Source organism: Zingiber officinale, chromosome 9A, assembly GCF_018446385.1.
Source record: "Zingiber officinale cultivar Zhangliang chromosome 9A, Zo_v1.1, whole genome shotgun sequence".
In the NCBI taxonomy this organism is placed as follows: domain Eukaryota; kingdom Viridiplantae; phylum Streptophyta; class Magnoliopsida; order Zingiberales; family Zingiberaceae; genus Zingiber; species Zingiber officinale.
In genome coordinates this window covers 94,071,830-94,083,823 of record NC_056002.1, presented here as the reverse complement: position 1 = coordinate 94,083,823, position 11,994 = coordinate 94,071,830, and the positions used below count along the sequence as shown (strand labels likewise).

Here is an 11,994-nt window from a genome sequence, read left to right as displayed (position 1 = left end):
CAAACAACCAATCTTATTTTAATATAAGCAAATCACCAATACAAAACTAAATATTTACTACATTAAATCCAAAATAAACATCCATATATAATTCATTTTATAGCCACACATATACAAAAATATACAAAATGAGTTATTACTCATCAAAATACATATGTTTTCCATTAATGTTCTCCATATACATTAAATCACATGTTTTCCATTTGTTGTTCTCCATATGACTTTTAATTTACAAATTAGAAAGGCAAGCTACATCCTAACAAAGCTCACTTCTTGCATAAAAAAAACTCAAGCCTCATGAATTGCTCGACCTGCAAGAGAAAAATTTAACAAAACTTATCAAATTTCATATTATAGTCTACATGACAACACGAATTCTTGAAAACAAGCAATACAAGATAGAATAGATATTAGGTGTTGTTTCATGGTACACAAGTCAAACAAAATGATACAAATCAGTGTGTATCAAGGAACAGTCGGCAACATCCATTCACGCAGGACAAAATTCCATTATACTCAACACAAAAGAAGGAATGATCTTTTCTTCCTTGAGAATTATATCTCCTTGTCACTCGTTTGACCAAACTAACATGCAGTATATAGAGCAAACTATTAAGAAATCAAACTGCATTATATAGATGTTTTCTATATCAATATACTATGGATCATACACGAAATGCCTTTACAAGCTCTTCATTTCATTCTCAAGCAATCACTAACATGCATATAGATTAACATAGTTGAGCTTGATGAAGCATCATAATTGTCATTCACGAAGATACTTGCAAGGTCCAACAAGATGGAAGTAGGAAATAAAAATTTATCATCAACAATGAATTTCCAATGTACTTTTGCCATAGTAGTATTATGCTCAAGGAGTCATCAACAAAGTATGTAGTTCAACATAGTAAAAATTTAAATGCAATTGTAAAAATAAAAAATAATAAATTATAGGATTAGACAAGGAAATTAAATTAGCAAATGAAACAAACACAGGTACAGAATTTAGGGCATCCCAACAGATATCAGATATTCCTTGGACGGTAGAAAAATGCTAGGTAAAATGTTAAAGATGTAAACTCATCCTTACCACCTTGTATACATGGAGACTATAAGATAGGAGCAAAAACAAGATTGAGTCATGACATATAGATGAAAACCATAAGGGGAGACCAAACAAGAAATTTGTAGAGCAACTCATAAGATACAAAAGGCCATCATCTAACAATTCACAAAGAGATAACTTCCACATTGTCAGTGCTTGCATAATTCGGAACTAAATAAGCTACTCACACAACCCAACCATTATTAATTTTGGACCACAAAGAAACATACCAAGAAACACTGTTCGACGCATATTTGGCAACCATTTTTTAGGAAAAGGAAGTAGAAGTCCTGACCATAGATAACACATGGTTGCCAAACAAAATTATAAGGACACCACGACTTTACCTATAACTAAATTCACAAAATGTTTAATCAGCAAGATAACACATGGATGTATATTAAGTATTGACATATCAAAGCAAAAGATGAGAACAAAGAGAGGCAATAAATAAGGGAAATGTCAGCTAATTTTGCTCATGGTAGAAATGCAAGAATGAAGTATTGAGCAAAGGAGATAGCTAGCTGTGAACAAACAAATTATTGGCACTAAGGAATCAAAATCAATAAGTCAGGGAGTCACAAATAAAGTGTTCAAACATCTTTTGAAGTCTAGTAATTTATACCTAGTAATGAATATAGTATAGTACGCAATCCACCTATTCAGATTGTACTTCGTCAATTTCTTCGTTGGAGTAAATTGTTTTCATGAACTGTTAACAAACCCAGATTATATTAGTTACTAACAACAAAATTAATAAAAAAAAAATAGTTATTGGCTTCATGTATCACATACAATCTTTTTTTGCTGTAATTTTGAGATCATCGCCTTCAAATTCACCCTCCTTATTGGCTCGTCCTCTCTTCCAAATAATAACTCGATTTATATCATCATCATCATCACATAAATCAGATGCCTATAAAAAATATGAATCATGCTTTGTTCCTACAAAATCAGATTAAAAAATGAACCACCAGCTTCAACATACTCACAATTTCATCAGCGAAACATGCATATCCTTTACGGGACAGCCGATGAGGGTATACGTTCTGCCTTCTTCTATTCTTTTGTTCATCACTTACTCTCTACTTAAAAATTAAAATCAATTAAGTTCACTATCAATATTCAAAATATATATATGCGAACTTTAATGCAAATTGTCTGTGGTGTAGAGAAAAAATAACAATCTATGGAAGGTTCAAGGAAACAAACAGTTAGAGAACTCTTAGCCTTAGAATTACACCAGGAAACAAGTAATGTTATCTGTTAGAAGTATTGTTATAACAATTATCTCTTCTATTAAGAAACAAAGCAAATGGAAGAGAGATAATGTTATCTGAGCCATTTTCAGAAACATATTGCTTGTTTCTTCGACTTTATGTTATAACAAAAGTAAAGATTTCAGAGAGGAGTAAAAGTATGAACCCTAGCATCAAGTAGATTTGCGTAAGATAAAAAACCCCTAGTATGAGTTTTTTCAGAAGGTGGAGAACTGGAAATTTTTAAACTGACAGCGAATAAATGAATCACATTATGTTAAATAAAGATCCTATTGTAGAACATCAGTTAAGGGCCATTAGGACTATCTTCTAAAAATTAAAATCAAATTTTGAATCTTACCCTGAAGTCGGCAAACATGCGAGTTATTACAAAGGAACTCCAATCATCTTGTGAAATACCATAACCAATCGGTGGATCTTTCAACTCATCAGGTTTATCTAGCTTGCTGAAAACAAACTTTTGAGTGAGAAAAGCTTTATATTGACGTCATTTATTATTTGCTGAATGTAAGCATCCTTTCCTCCAAGTTGGGTCAATATTGTACGTCAGCTGTAAAAACACATAAAAAATTTAACAAGCACATTAAATATAGCATAACCATTCGAGAGCTAATTTAAGTTCTCAAAGCATTCTAACTTACATTCATCGATTCTCATATTAACTCTTTAACATCATTTGGCACCTGCTTCCATGATTTGTAAGTTATTGAGATCTTTTCTCGAACGAGAATGCCAATGTAGCTTTGCATTTCACCCGCAAATTCTCCAACTGGCTGTCCAATTTATGAACGAAGACAAGCAAGTAAGCCAAAAGAAGATTCAAACTAGTTAAGCCAAAAGTACCAAAACACACCATGCTATTGAGAATTCGGAAGTAAATAAAGGTACCACCCGTGTCTCCGACTTCGTCTATTGAGTACCAAGGATGCATTCAGTAGCGGTGAGTCTTGCGGAAGGAATCACAAACATGGAGTACAAGTGAAGAATAACACAAGTGTTATGAAGCAACATCTTAGATTTTATCAAGTTTGCGACAAGTTCAACTACTGAGCATGTAAAATAAAAGCGTGTAATTGTCGTCAAGGATGTCTATCAAAGTCTAAAATAAAACCAATTACTTTGTAGGTAAAACAATCTCCACAAGCAACTCATCTGACCTAATGAAGTTTTAGTAAGGTTATTCATCTGAATCTTCTGTTTCATTTTCTATAGATAATATTGTGTAAAAACCGAAAGCCTAAACAACACCGTATTACTATTATTGAAAGAGTTTGCTGCTAAGGGTCGAACAATACCTATTAACATATAAGCTAATGCACATGTTTACTTCGACATCTCAAACAAATTATTTCATTTGGTTTTATCCAAAAACAATTGCAAGAATTGGGTTCGTTGATATTCCTGGTATCGTTGATCTTGAAGGAAATCTTTGATAAAAAGCAAAGCATAATGCAATTATGAGATATCTATATAGGTAGGATTGCAGAAGCATAGTTTCATTATTTCAGGGACAACACCAAGCTTCAAATTGGAACAAAAAGGTTCTTAGGATTCGTAATCACAGCGTTTCGGCTGCTTAATCCTGGTTCTTAGTTTCCGCCCTTTGGAAGGGAAGGTTGACAAAAAGTTACAATTTAAGTTTATCAGGGTAATGACAGTCAGTACTGGTGCTACAAAAAGCCCAATGAGAAAATTCAACTGTACAAATTTCTACAGACCAATGTTCATAATTTTTACCTCTGAATCTGAAGTGGTTTAGCTGGTACAAAATTTGTTGACAAGAACTTTCTCAATTGTTCCCAGTATATATCCCGAATATAATACATATCCACAAGCCACCAGCTTTTGCACCAAAACCTGTGGCATTTAAATATCAGTCGAACTTGATGAAGAACTCAAAATACTCCGCAAATTAGATGAATATCCACAAAAGCCTCAACAAACAAAATAATGAAAGATTATATCCAATTATTATAAAAGCTCGGAGGTGAGGTTCAAGTATGTTGTATAAACTTACGATCATAAAGCAAAAGTCCAAAACATGATCAAAGAATGATGCTATAAATGACCAGAGAAGAGTTGAAAAGATCTATCATTAAGTACAATGAAAATAACTACATATGGCACAAGTATTGTCGTAAATGTTATGCAGCAGTTCGTTAGAAAGAAGTAACAGAGTAAAAAAAAAAAATCAGGAAAAAGTTTTAAAATTTGAGATGATTCATCAATAACAATACATTATTTCATATAACTGCTCCAAAACCTATTGCTGACACTGTGATAGTTGAGAAGATGCACGGGAAGAGTGGAGCTAGTAAGCGTCCAAAAGTTCCTATAACTGCAACACCATATACAGTTGCTTCTCTTCAAATGGCAACAAATAGCTTTAATCAGGATTTTCTTGTTGGTGAAGGCTCCTTTGGTCGGGTTTACAGAGCCGAGCTTCCTAATGCAAAGGTGATCTTCCATGTACTTTGTGACAAATCTCTCTCATTTTTATTTTGGAACTTCTACAAAGTACAAACTCTTAAACATATCAAGGGCAATTACTCAATAGTCTACAAAAGGGCAAATAAACTATTGATTCATGCAGGAGGACATAAGATCAAATCAATGAGATATTCTTATAAGCCATTGGAATATGATTTTTTTTTATGCTTTTCAGGATTCAACTAACACACAGCTCTTTGAATTTTCTGTCCTGAAACTTTGATAATGTAACTAGTAAACTGTACTTTATCTATGATTCCTATAATAAGAAAAGTTTGCCTTTTTTTGCTAGTTAATGTTTCATATTCCCTGAAATTTTTGGTTGTCGTCATAAAGTTGAAATGCATCCTGCTTCTTATTAATTGGTTTGTAGTTAAATCATCCATTGCAAGTATCTCAGCTCGTTTTCTTCCCAGGTTTTTGATACCTTTTTGTCGAACCGAGTGGTGACTGCCTTGAGGTCATTGCCGGAGGGATTAAGCATGCTAAAGACCTGTCCCATGTAAGCCGGCCCGCCTCCACCCTTAGAGCTCGACACCAACCCCTCAATCCTCACCCCGGAAGCAAAGCTCCTAATAGCCGAGCCCGACGGCGACGTTGTCCCCTGGTTCACGGTTCCGTGAGAAGAAGATCCGGAAGCCGGGAGGAGAAAGGGCAAGGTCATGGAGCGAGGTCCGAGACGAAACAGGGGTCGTCGCTACCTTCGCTGCCGAGGTAGCGTTGAAAGGGGAGAAGGGGAGGAGGGAGAGGACGCTGGCGGCGAGGGAGTGCGTTGAGGTAAAGAAAGGTTTCATTTTTTGAGACAAAATTTATGAACGAAGACAAGACCTAGATTATGAATCTACCTTGACTATGGCTCTGGCACGAATCCAAAGAAGATAAGACCTAGGTTATGAATTGATGGAGTAGGAGTGCCACCTTTGGCGAAGAAATACACCTTGTCTGATCAAAAGGTTCCACGAGCGAAAGAAGCAGCAGTGGAAGGTCAAAGGGCCTTGTCGAACTCAGAAACCCGCTCACCAGGAAACGAGAGGAGCACATCGTCGTGGAGGAAGATCCAGCGGAGGCGTGAAGAGATTGTATGAGGAGAGGGAAAGAAAAATGGCTTAGGTTCGGGAACGCGAAGGGGAAAACACGGCGCCAAAAAGAAAACAACGAGGGAAAGCAAAACAGCGAGGGGGAAAATGACCAAAGTCGATTACAACGATTTTTTCAAAACTATTGTCGTAGCCGCTAAAAAAGCGCTTAAAGACAACAGATTTAAAAAACCGTTGTAAAAAGTGTTGTTGATTCAAAAAGAAATCTCTCAATGACAACAGTTTTCGCAAAATTGTTGTCTTTTATATTTAATAGGGAGTTCAAAGACAACGGTTTTGGCAAAAACCGTTGTCTTTGAGCAAATACACAACACTTTCTCTTAAAACCGTTGTCGTAGGGGTGTTGTCTTTTGACATTTTTATTGTAGTGCCTCTACGATATCCATACAAACACATCCTTCGTTTGTCACACGAACTAAGCCTTCAGAGAAGAACCACCTTCTTGTGATAGCAAGCAAGCATGGTTCACCCAAAAGAATATTCAGCCAAGGACATGAATTAGCCCAAGAAGAAGAAGAGGAGGAAGAAAGAGAAGATGAATAGTCTCTATTTTCATCTCTTATCAAAAAATTAAATCCAAAAATCTATTTATATTCATCCAATGAATACCAAGGGTTTTTATCTCTTTGTATTTCTCTTAATGGGTTTTAGATTATTAAATTAGATTAACCATTAACCCAATAACCTAATCATCTCATGATTAACCACTTTGTCTTCCTCTTAATGGGTTGGATTATTATATTAGATTAACTATTAACCTAATAACCCAATAAGCCTAATCATCTCATAATTGGTTCTTAGCGCTAATACTAACAATCTCTCACTAGTACTAGTGTCAATCATTACAAAGATGACACCAACACTTTAGATTAACCCATTAATCTTAAGATCCTCAGTATTTTAGTCAAACTAAAATATCCATCCCCAAACAAACATGTTCTTGTGTGTGACCCAATAGACTCTCGTAACGTTGGCAATGTATCCAAATCAATATTTTAGATACATAAACAATGAGTGACATCTAGCAATGCATCATTGTTACCCAAGTGATAAGAAAGTAGAAATCCGACTTAACTTGTTCGTGGCTATTATCTTGTATGACTCAGTCCTTCTATCCTTGATATCTAGATTGATCAATGAGGCATAGACCATGCCATCCTCTTATCAATCTTTGTGTTTCTTGATCTTTAAGTAGACACACTAAAACAAATAAACTCAATATCACATATTAACTCATTTGAGTATGACCATGCATTCTTGTGTCCTATTAATCAAGGGGCCCACAAATATCGCTTCTATCATATGGAAGAGATAGATCCCATCTACATCACTCACATCCCTTCACATAACTCATTGCATACCCAATGATCGACTTTATAGTCCACCCTATTACAGGTGATGTTTGATGATACCAAAGTACATAACTTCTTATGTAGGGAACCGTAGTGGCTTCAAGTCTAAGGACTATTCATACCAATAGTTACATGAGAATGTTTATGACACTCATATAATGATCCATGAAACATTCTCATGGCGGATCATTTAGTACATAATCTCTAATATATATCCATGTGTCAATCTGATATCTTATATCCATGACTTGTCAGATTAAGTTATCCGTTGACCTACATGCTAGTCTCAATGCATTAATATTGTCCTTGCATATTAATGCTTGACTAGGAATAATTAAGAGTAGCATTCTATATATCTATAATATCTCACTATCAATTTATCCAATTGATATGTTTTATACTAGAACCTACTATCCTAGGACATTATTATATTTATTCATTTGTCACTGAACTGAAATAAATATAATAACCATAACCTTTGCCTTTTAATGAAATAACGAAATATGATAAAAAATGTCCTAAGTCAATCAACTCTTGATTGCCTCTTAGGGCTTACACTAACAATCTCCTTATGCCACTAGTGTCAATTACTGAAATATCTAATATCCATTAGCCTAGTATGACCATCATGTTTTCTCGGTGCCAAAACCTTGATCAAAGGATCCATAATGTTAGCATTGTTTGGTTCTCTACATATCCTCACATCTCATATATCGATGATCCCTCAAATGAGATGGAATCATTGTAGTATCCAATACCCAGGACCACCATTTAAGTAAAATATATACCCTAACTGCGATCTAGAATCGTCCCTATCAATTTGCAAGTTTGTACCACTGTAACCCTTTACAACAAGCTCTTTATTACCTCCAAAGATCAACAAATAATCTTGAGTTCTTCTCAAGTGCTTAACAATATTCTTGACTATTGTCTAGTGACCTTCAACTATTGAGTCTTCGAAAGACACACCATGTGACATTGGCAGGAATCCCTTCTTGGAATTCTATATGATAAAACGTTTAAGCACCTTGTCAATGTATGTACTCTGACTTAGACCAAGCAATCGCTGAGATCTATCTCTATAGATCTTGATGCCTAAAATGTAGGTTGCTTCACCTAAGTCCTTCATTGAGAAACAATTCCTAAGCCAAATATTCACTGATTGAAGAGTAGGGATATCATTTCCAATAAGAAGTATGTCATCTACACACAATATGAGAAAGATGACTGTGCTTCAACTAACCTTCTTGTAAACACAAGATTCATCTTCATTCTTTATGAAACTAAACACTTTGATTGCATCATCGAATCAAAGATTCCAGCTTCTAGAAGCTTGCTTTAATCTATATACGGATCATTGTAACTTACATACCTTTCCAGCATACTCTAAATCTATAAAATCCTCAGGTTGTGTCATGTACACATCCTCGAGTAGATTTCCATTAAGAAATATGATTTTGACATCTATCTGCCAGATCTCATAATCATAGTAAGCTACAATAGCAAGCATGATTCGAATGTACTTTAGCTTCACAGCAAGTGAAAAGATTTCATCATAGTTTATACCATGAATCTTCTTAAATTCTTTAGCCACCAATCTACCTTTATAGGTATACATATGACCATCCATATCAGTCTTCACTTTGAAGACCCACTTACACGCAATGGGTTTGATCCCTTTAGGTGGATCAACCAAAGTCCATACTTGGTTAGTATACATGGATTCCATTTCGAATCTCATGGCCTCTAGCCATTTCTTAGAATCTGGGTCCTGTACAGCTTCGTGATAAGATGTAGGCTCGTTGAGACTAACTAGCGGTATATCACCGTTGTCAAACAAGAGAAAAGAATATCTCTCAGGTTGATGATGGGTCCTATCAGATCTGCGTAAAGCTTGTGCTACTTGAACAGGTTGTTACTTCATAACTTCTTGTGGTGTAATAACATCATGATCCATAACATCTTGTGGTTCCTATTCAGTTTCCATCAAGGTGTTAGTGTTAGTTTGTATATATTGAATTTCTTCAAGATCGACTTTACTCTCACTAGCTAGTTTTTCTAGAAACAAATTCCCTTTCTAGAAAGACACTAGTTTTGGCAACAAATACTTTACCTTGTGTGGTATTATAAAAGTTATATCCCTTTGTTTCCTTGGGATATCCTACAAAATAGTACTTGTCTGATTTAGGTCCTAGTTTATCTGAGACTTGTTGTCAAACGTAAGCCTCACAACTCTAAATCTTCATGAAAGACATTTTGGGACTCTTCCCAGTTCATATCGTATATGGTGTCTTTATGACGACCTTAGATGGAACGTGGTAAAGTGTAAAAGTGGTCGTCTCTAGAGCATGCCCCCAGAAGGAAGTAGAAAGATCTATTTGACTCATCATTGATCATACCATATCTGATAAAGTATGATTTCTCCTTTCTGATACACCATTCCATTATGGTGTTCCAGGTGGAGTGAGTTAAGATATGATCCCACACTCAACGAGATGGTCATGAAACTCTTGGATAAGGTATTTCCCACCTCAATTTGATCGAAGCATCTTAATACACTTACCAAGTTGGTTTTGTACTTCATTCTTGAATTCTTTGAACTTTATAAAAGATTCTGACTTGTGTCTTATCAGATACACGTAGTCATACCTACTAAAATCATCAGTAAAGATAATGAAGTAATGATAGCCTCCTCTAGCTGCTATTTTGAAAGGACCACATACATCAGTATGTATGAGTCCTAACAAGTCATTAGCTCTTTCTCTATGTCCACTAAATGGAGTCTTTGTCATCTTACCTTGAAGACAAGATTCACATACCTCATATGATTCAAAATCAAATGAGTTCAAAAGTCCATCCTTAAAGAGTTGGGATATGCTACTCTCATTTATGTGACCCAAGCGACAATGCTAGAGATATGTTTGGTATTTTTTATAGATTGGGTTGTCAAAGTCTAGAACATAGAGTCGATTCACAAGATGTGCACTACTTAGAACATTTCATTGAAATAAACAGAACAACATTTAACCTTCATTACAAATGAAAAACCTTTCTTATCCAAACAAGAAAATAGAGATAATGTTCTTAATCAAGGCAGACACATAATAGCACTCTTCAAGTTCTAAAATAATCTTAGTGGGCAAAAGATAAGGAATATGCTCCTACAACAATAGTAGCAACCTTGCGCCATTACCTACTCGTAGGTCCACTTTGTCCTTTGTCAATGATATACTATTTCTCAGACTCTACATATTAGTACAAATGTGAGATGCACACTCGGTATCTAATATCCAAGAAGAATAAATAGATAGATCGACTTCTGTAACATATATACTTGAGGCAAAAGTCTCACTTCTCTTCCTTTTTCAATTCCTTTAGGTACAATTTGTAATTTCTCTTCCAATGCCCAACCTCACCATAGTGGAAGAAGGTTCGTTCCTTAACAACTCCACCTTTGAGTTTCAATGCATGAGTCTTGCCCTTGCCTTTGGCTTGAGTTTTACCCTTACCTTTGGGTTTCCATTTGCCTTTGCCCTTTTTACACTATCAAAATGGTACTAGGCTTTGCCTTCTTAAGGTTGAGTTCAGCATTTCTCAATATGCTTAACATCTCAGGCAATGGTTTGTTAATTTCATTCATATTGTAGTTCATGACAAATTGACTATAGCTCTTGGGCAACGACTGCAAAATAAGGCCAGTGGACAATTCTTGGCCTAGTGGAAATCCCAACCTTTGTATATTCTCCACATATGTGATCATTTTGAGCACATAAGGCCCTACGGGACTCCTTATTGCATTTTGCATTGAAATAGAGCCTTGAAGATCTCAAATCTCTCATGCCTTGCTTGTCCTTGATATAGTTGTCTAAGATGTTCAACGATATCATAAGCATCCATGTTTTCATGTTACTTCTGAAGCTAAGAGTTCATGGTGGCGAGCATAAGGCATGATACATCTAATGCATCATCTTGATGATTCTTATAAGTATCCTTATCAGCTCTAGTGGCATTAGTGGAGGTGCTTCAGGAATGGGTTGCTCTAGGATGTACAATTTTTTTCTTACTTGAGAACTATTCTCAAGTTTTTGTACTAATCCAGAAAGATAGCTCCATTGAGTCTGTCCTTATCAAGGATAGAACGCAGTGAGAGTGTATTCGACGTACTAGACGACATGATGATCTACAATAATAAAATGCAGAAATAAGTATAATACTCGAATCACTTAATTAGGCCTTTAATTAAATGATTCTCCCACTGAATTCTAAAGCTTGGTAGAAGCAAGTCACTACTAGCTCTAAACCTAGGAGTAAAGACATTCAAGTGGGACAAGATCCATATTATACCTCATCTTGAGTTAGCTTTGGCTAATTACCCAAGACTTGTATAACTTAGGTAGGCAACGTGTACTAATTGGACAAGATCCATATTATGCCTTATCTTGAGTTAGCTTTAGCTAATTGCCCAGGATTTATATAACTTAGGTAGACAACGTTTACCAAATACATCCTATGTAACTCTTGTATCATTAGGTGAACAAGACTATTTGTTCATTTTTCCCATCTTATGAAATCCACATTATAACAAATCTTAAGTTAGCTTTGGCTAATCATCCAAGACTAGTATAATTAAATTACATCGTATGAGATATGCCTCTAAGTTCTTAACTTAG

At 35.3% G+C, this 11,994-nt stretch overlaps 1 protein-coding gene across 7 annotated transcripts; it reads right to left on the bottom strand.

Moving 5' to 3' along the window:
* Nucleotides 1-254: 254 nt before the first annotated feature.
* Nucleotides 255-5,750, bottom strand: LOC122021856. Of its 7 annotated transcripts, XR_006122660.1 has the most exons (9): nucleotides 5,303-5,744; nucleotides 4,123-4,242; nucleotides 3,239-3,331; nucleotides 3,027-3,158; nucleotides 2,726-2,935; nucleotides 2,098-2,190; nucleotides 1,901-2,021; nucleotides 1,731-1,817; nucleotides 273-311 (listed from the first exon to the last, which is right to left on the bottom strand). XR_006122660.1 is itself a non-coding variant. In XM_042580022.1 (2 exons), exons 1-2 carry the CDS (start codon nucleotides 5,537-5,539, stop codon nucleotides 4,141-4,143), a joined length of 339 nt encoding a protein of 112 aa, XP_042435956.1. In that variant the 5' UTR covers nucleotides 5,540-5,744; the 3' UTR covers nucleotides 4,122-4,140. The 7 variants fall into 7 exon arrangements, 1 of the variants encoding a protein (XP_042435956.1); XR_006122661.1 differs by having other exon boundaries at nucleotides 2,098-2,193; nucleotides 3,239-4,242; nucleotides 5,303-5,750; XR_006122662.1 differs by having other exon boundaries at nucleotides 3,027-3,154; nucleotides 3,239-4,242; nucleotides 5,303-5,750.
* Nucleotides 5,751-11,994: the final 6,244 nt, after the last annotated feature.

Bases quoted from the DNA above. Each gene is read 5' to 3' on its own strand.
- LOC122021856 (XM_042580022.1), bottom strand. From the start codon at position 5,539: ATGACCTTGCCCTTTCTCCTCCCGGCTTCCGGATCTTCTTCTCACGGA. The intron at 4,243-5,302 runs GTATCAAAAACC...TAAATGCCACAG, and splicing joins CCACTCGGTTCGACAAAAAG to GTTTTGGTGCAAAAGCTGGT.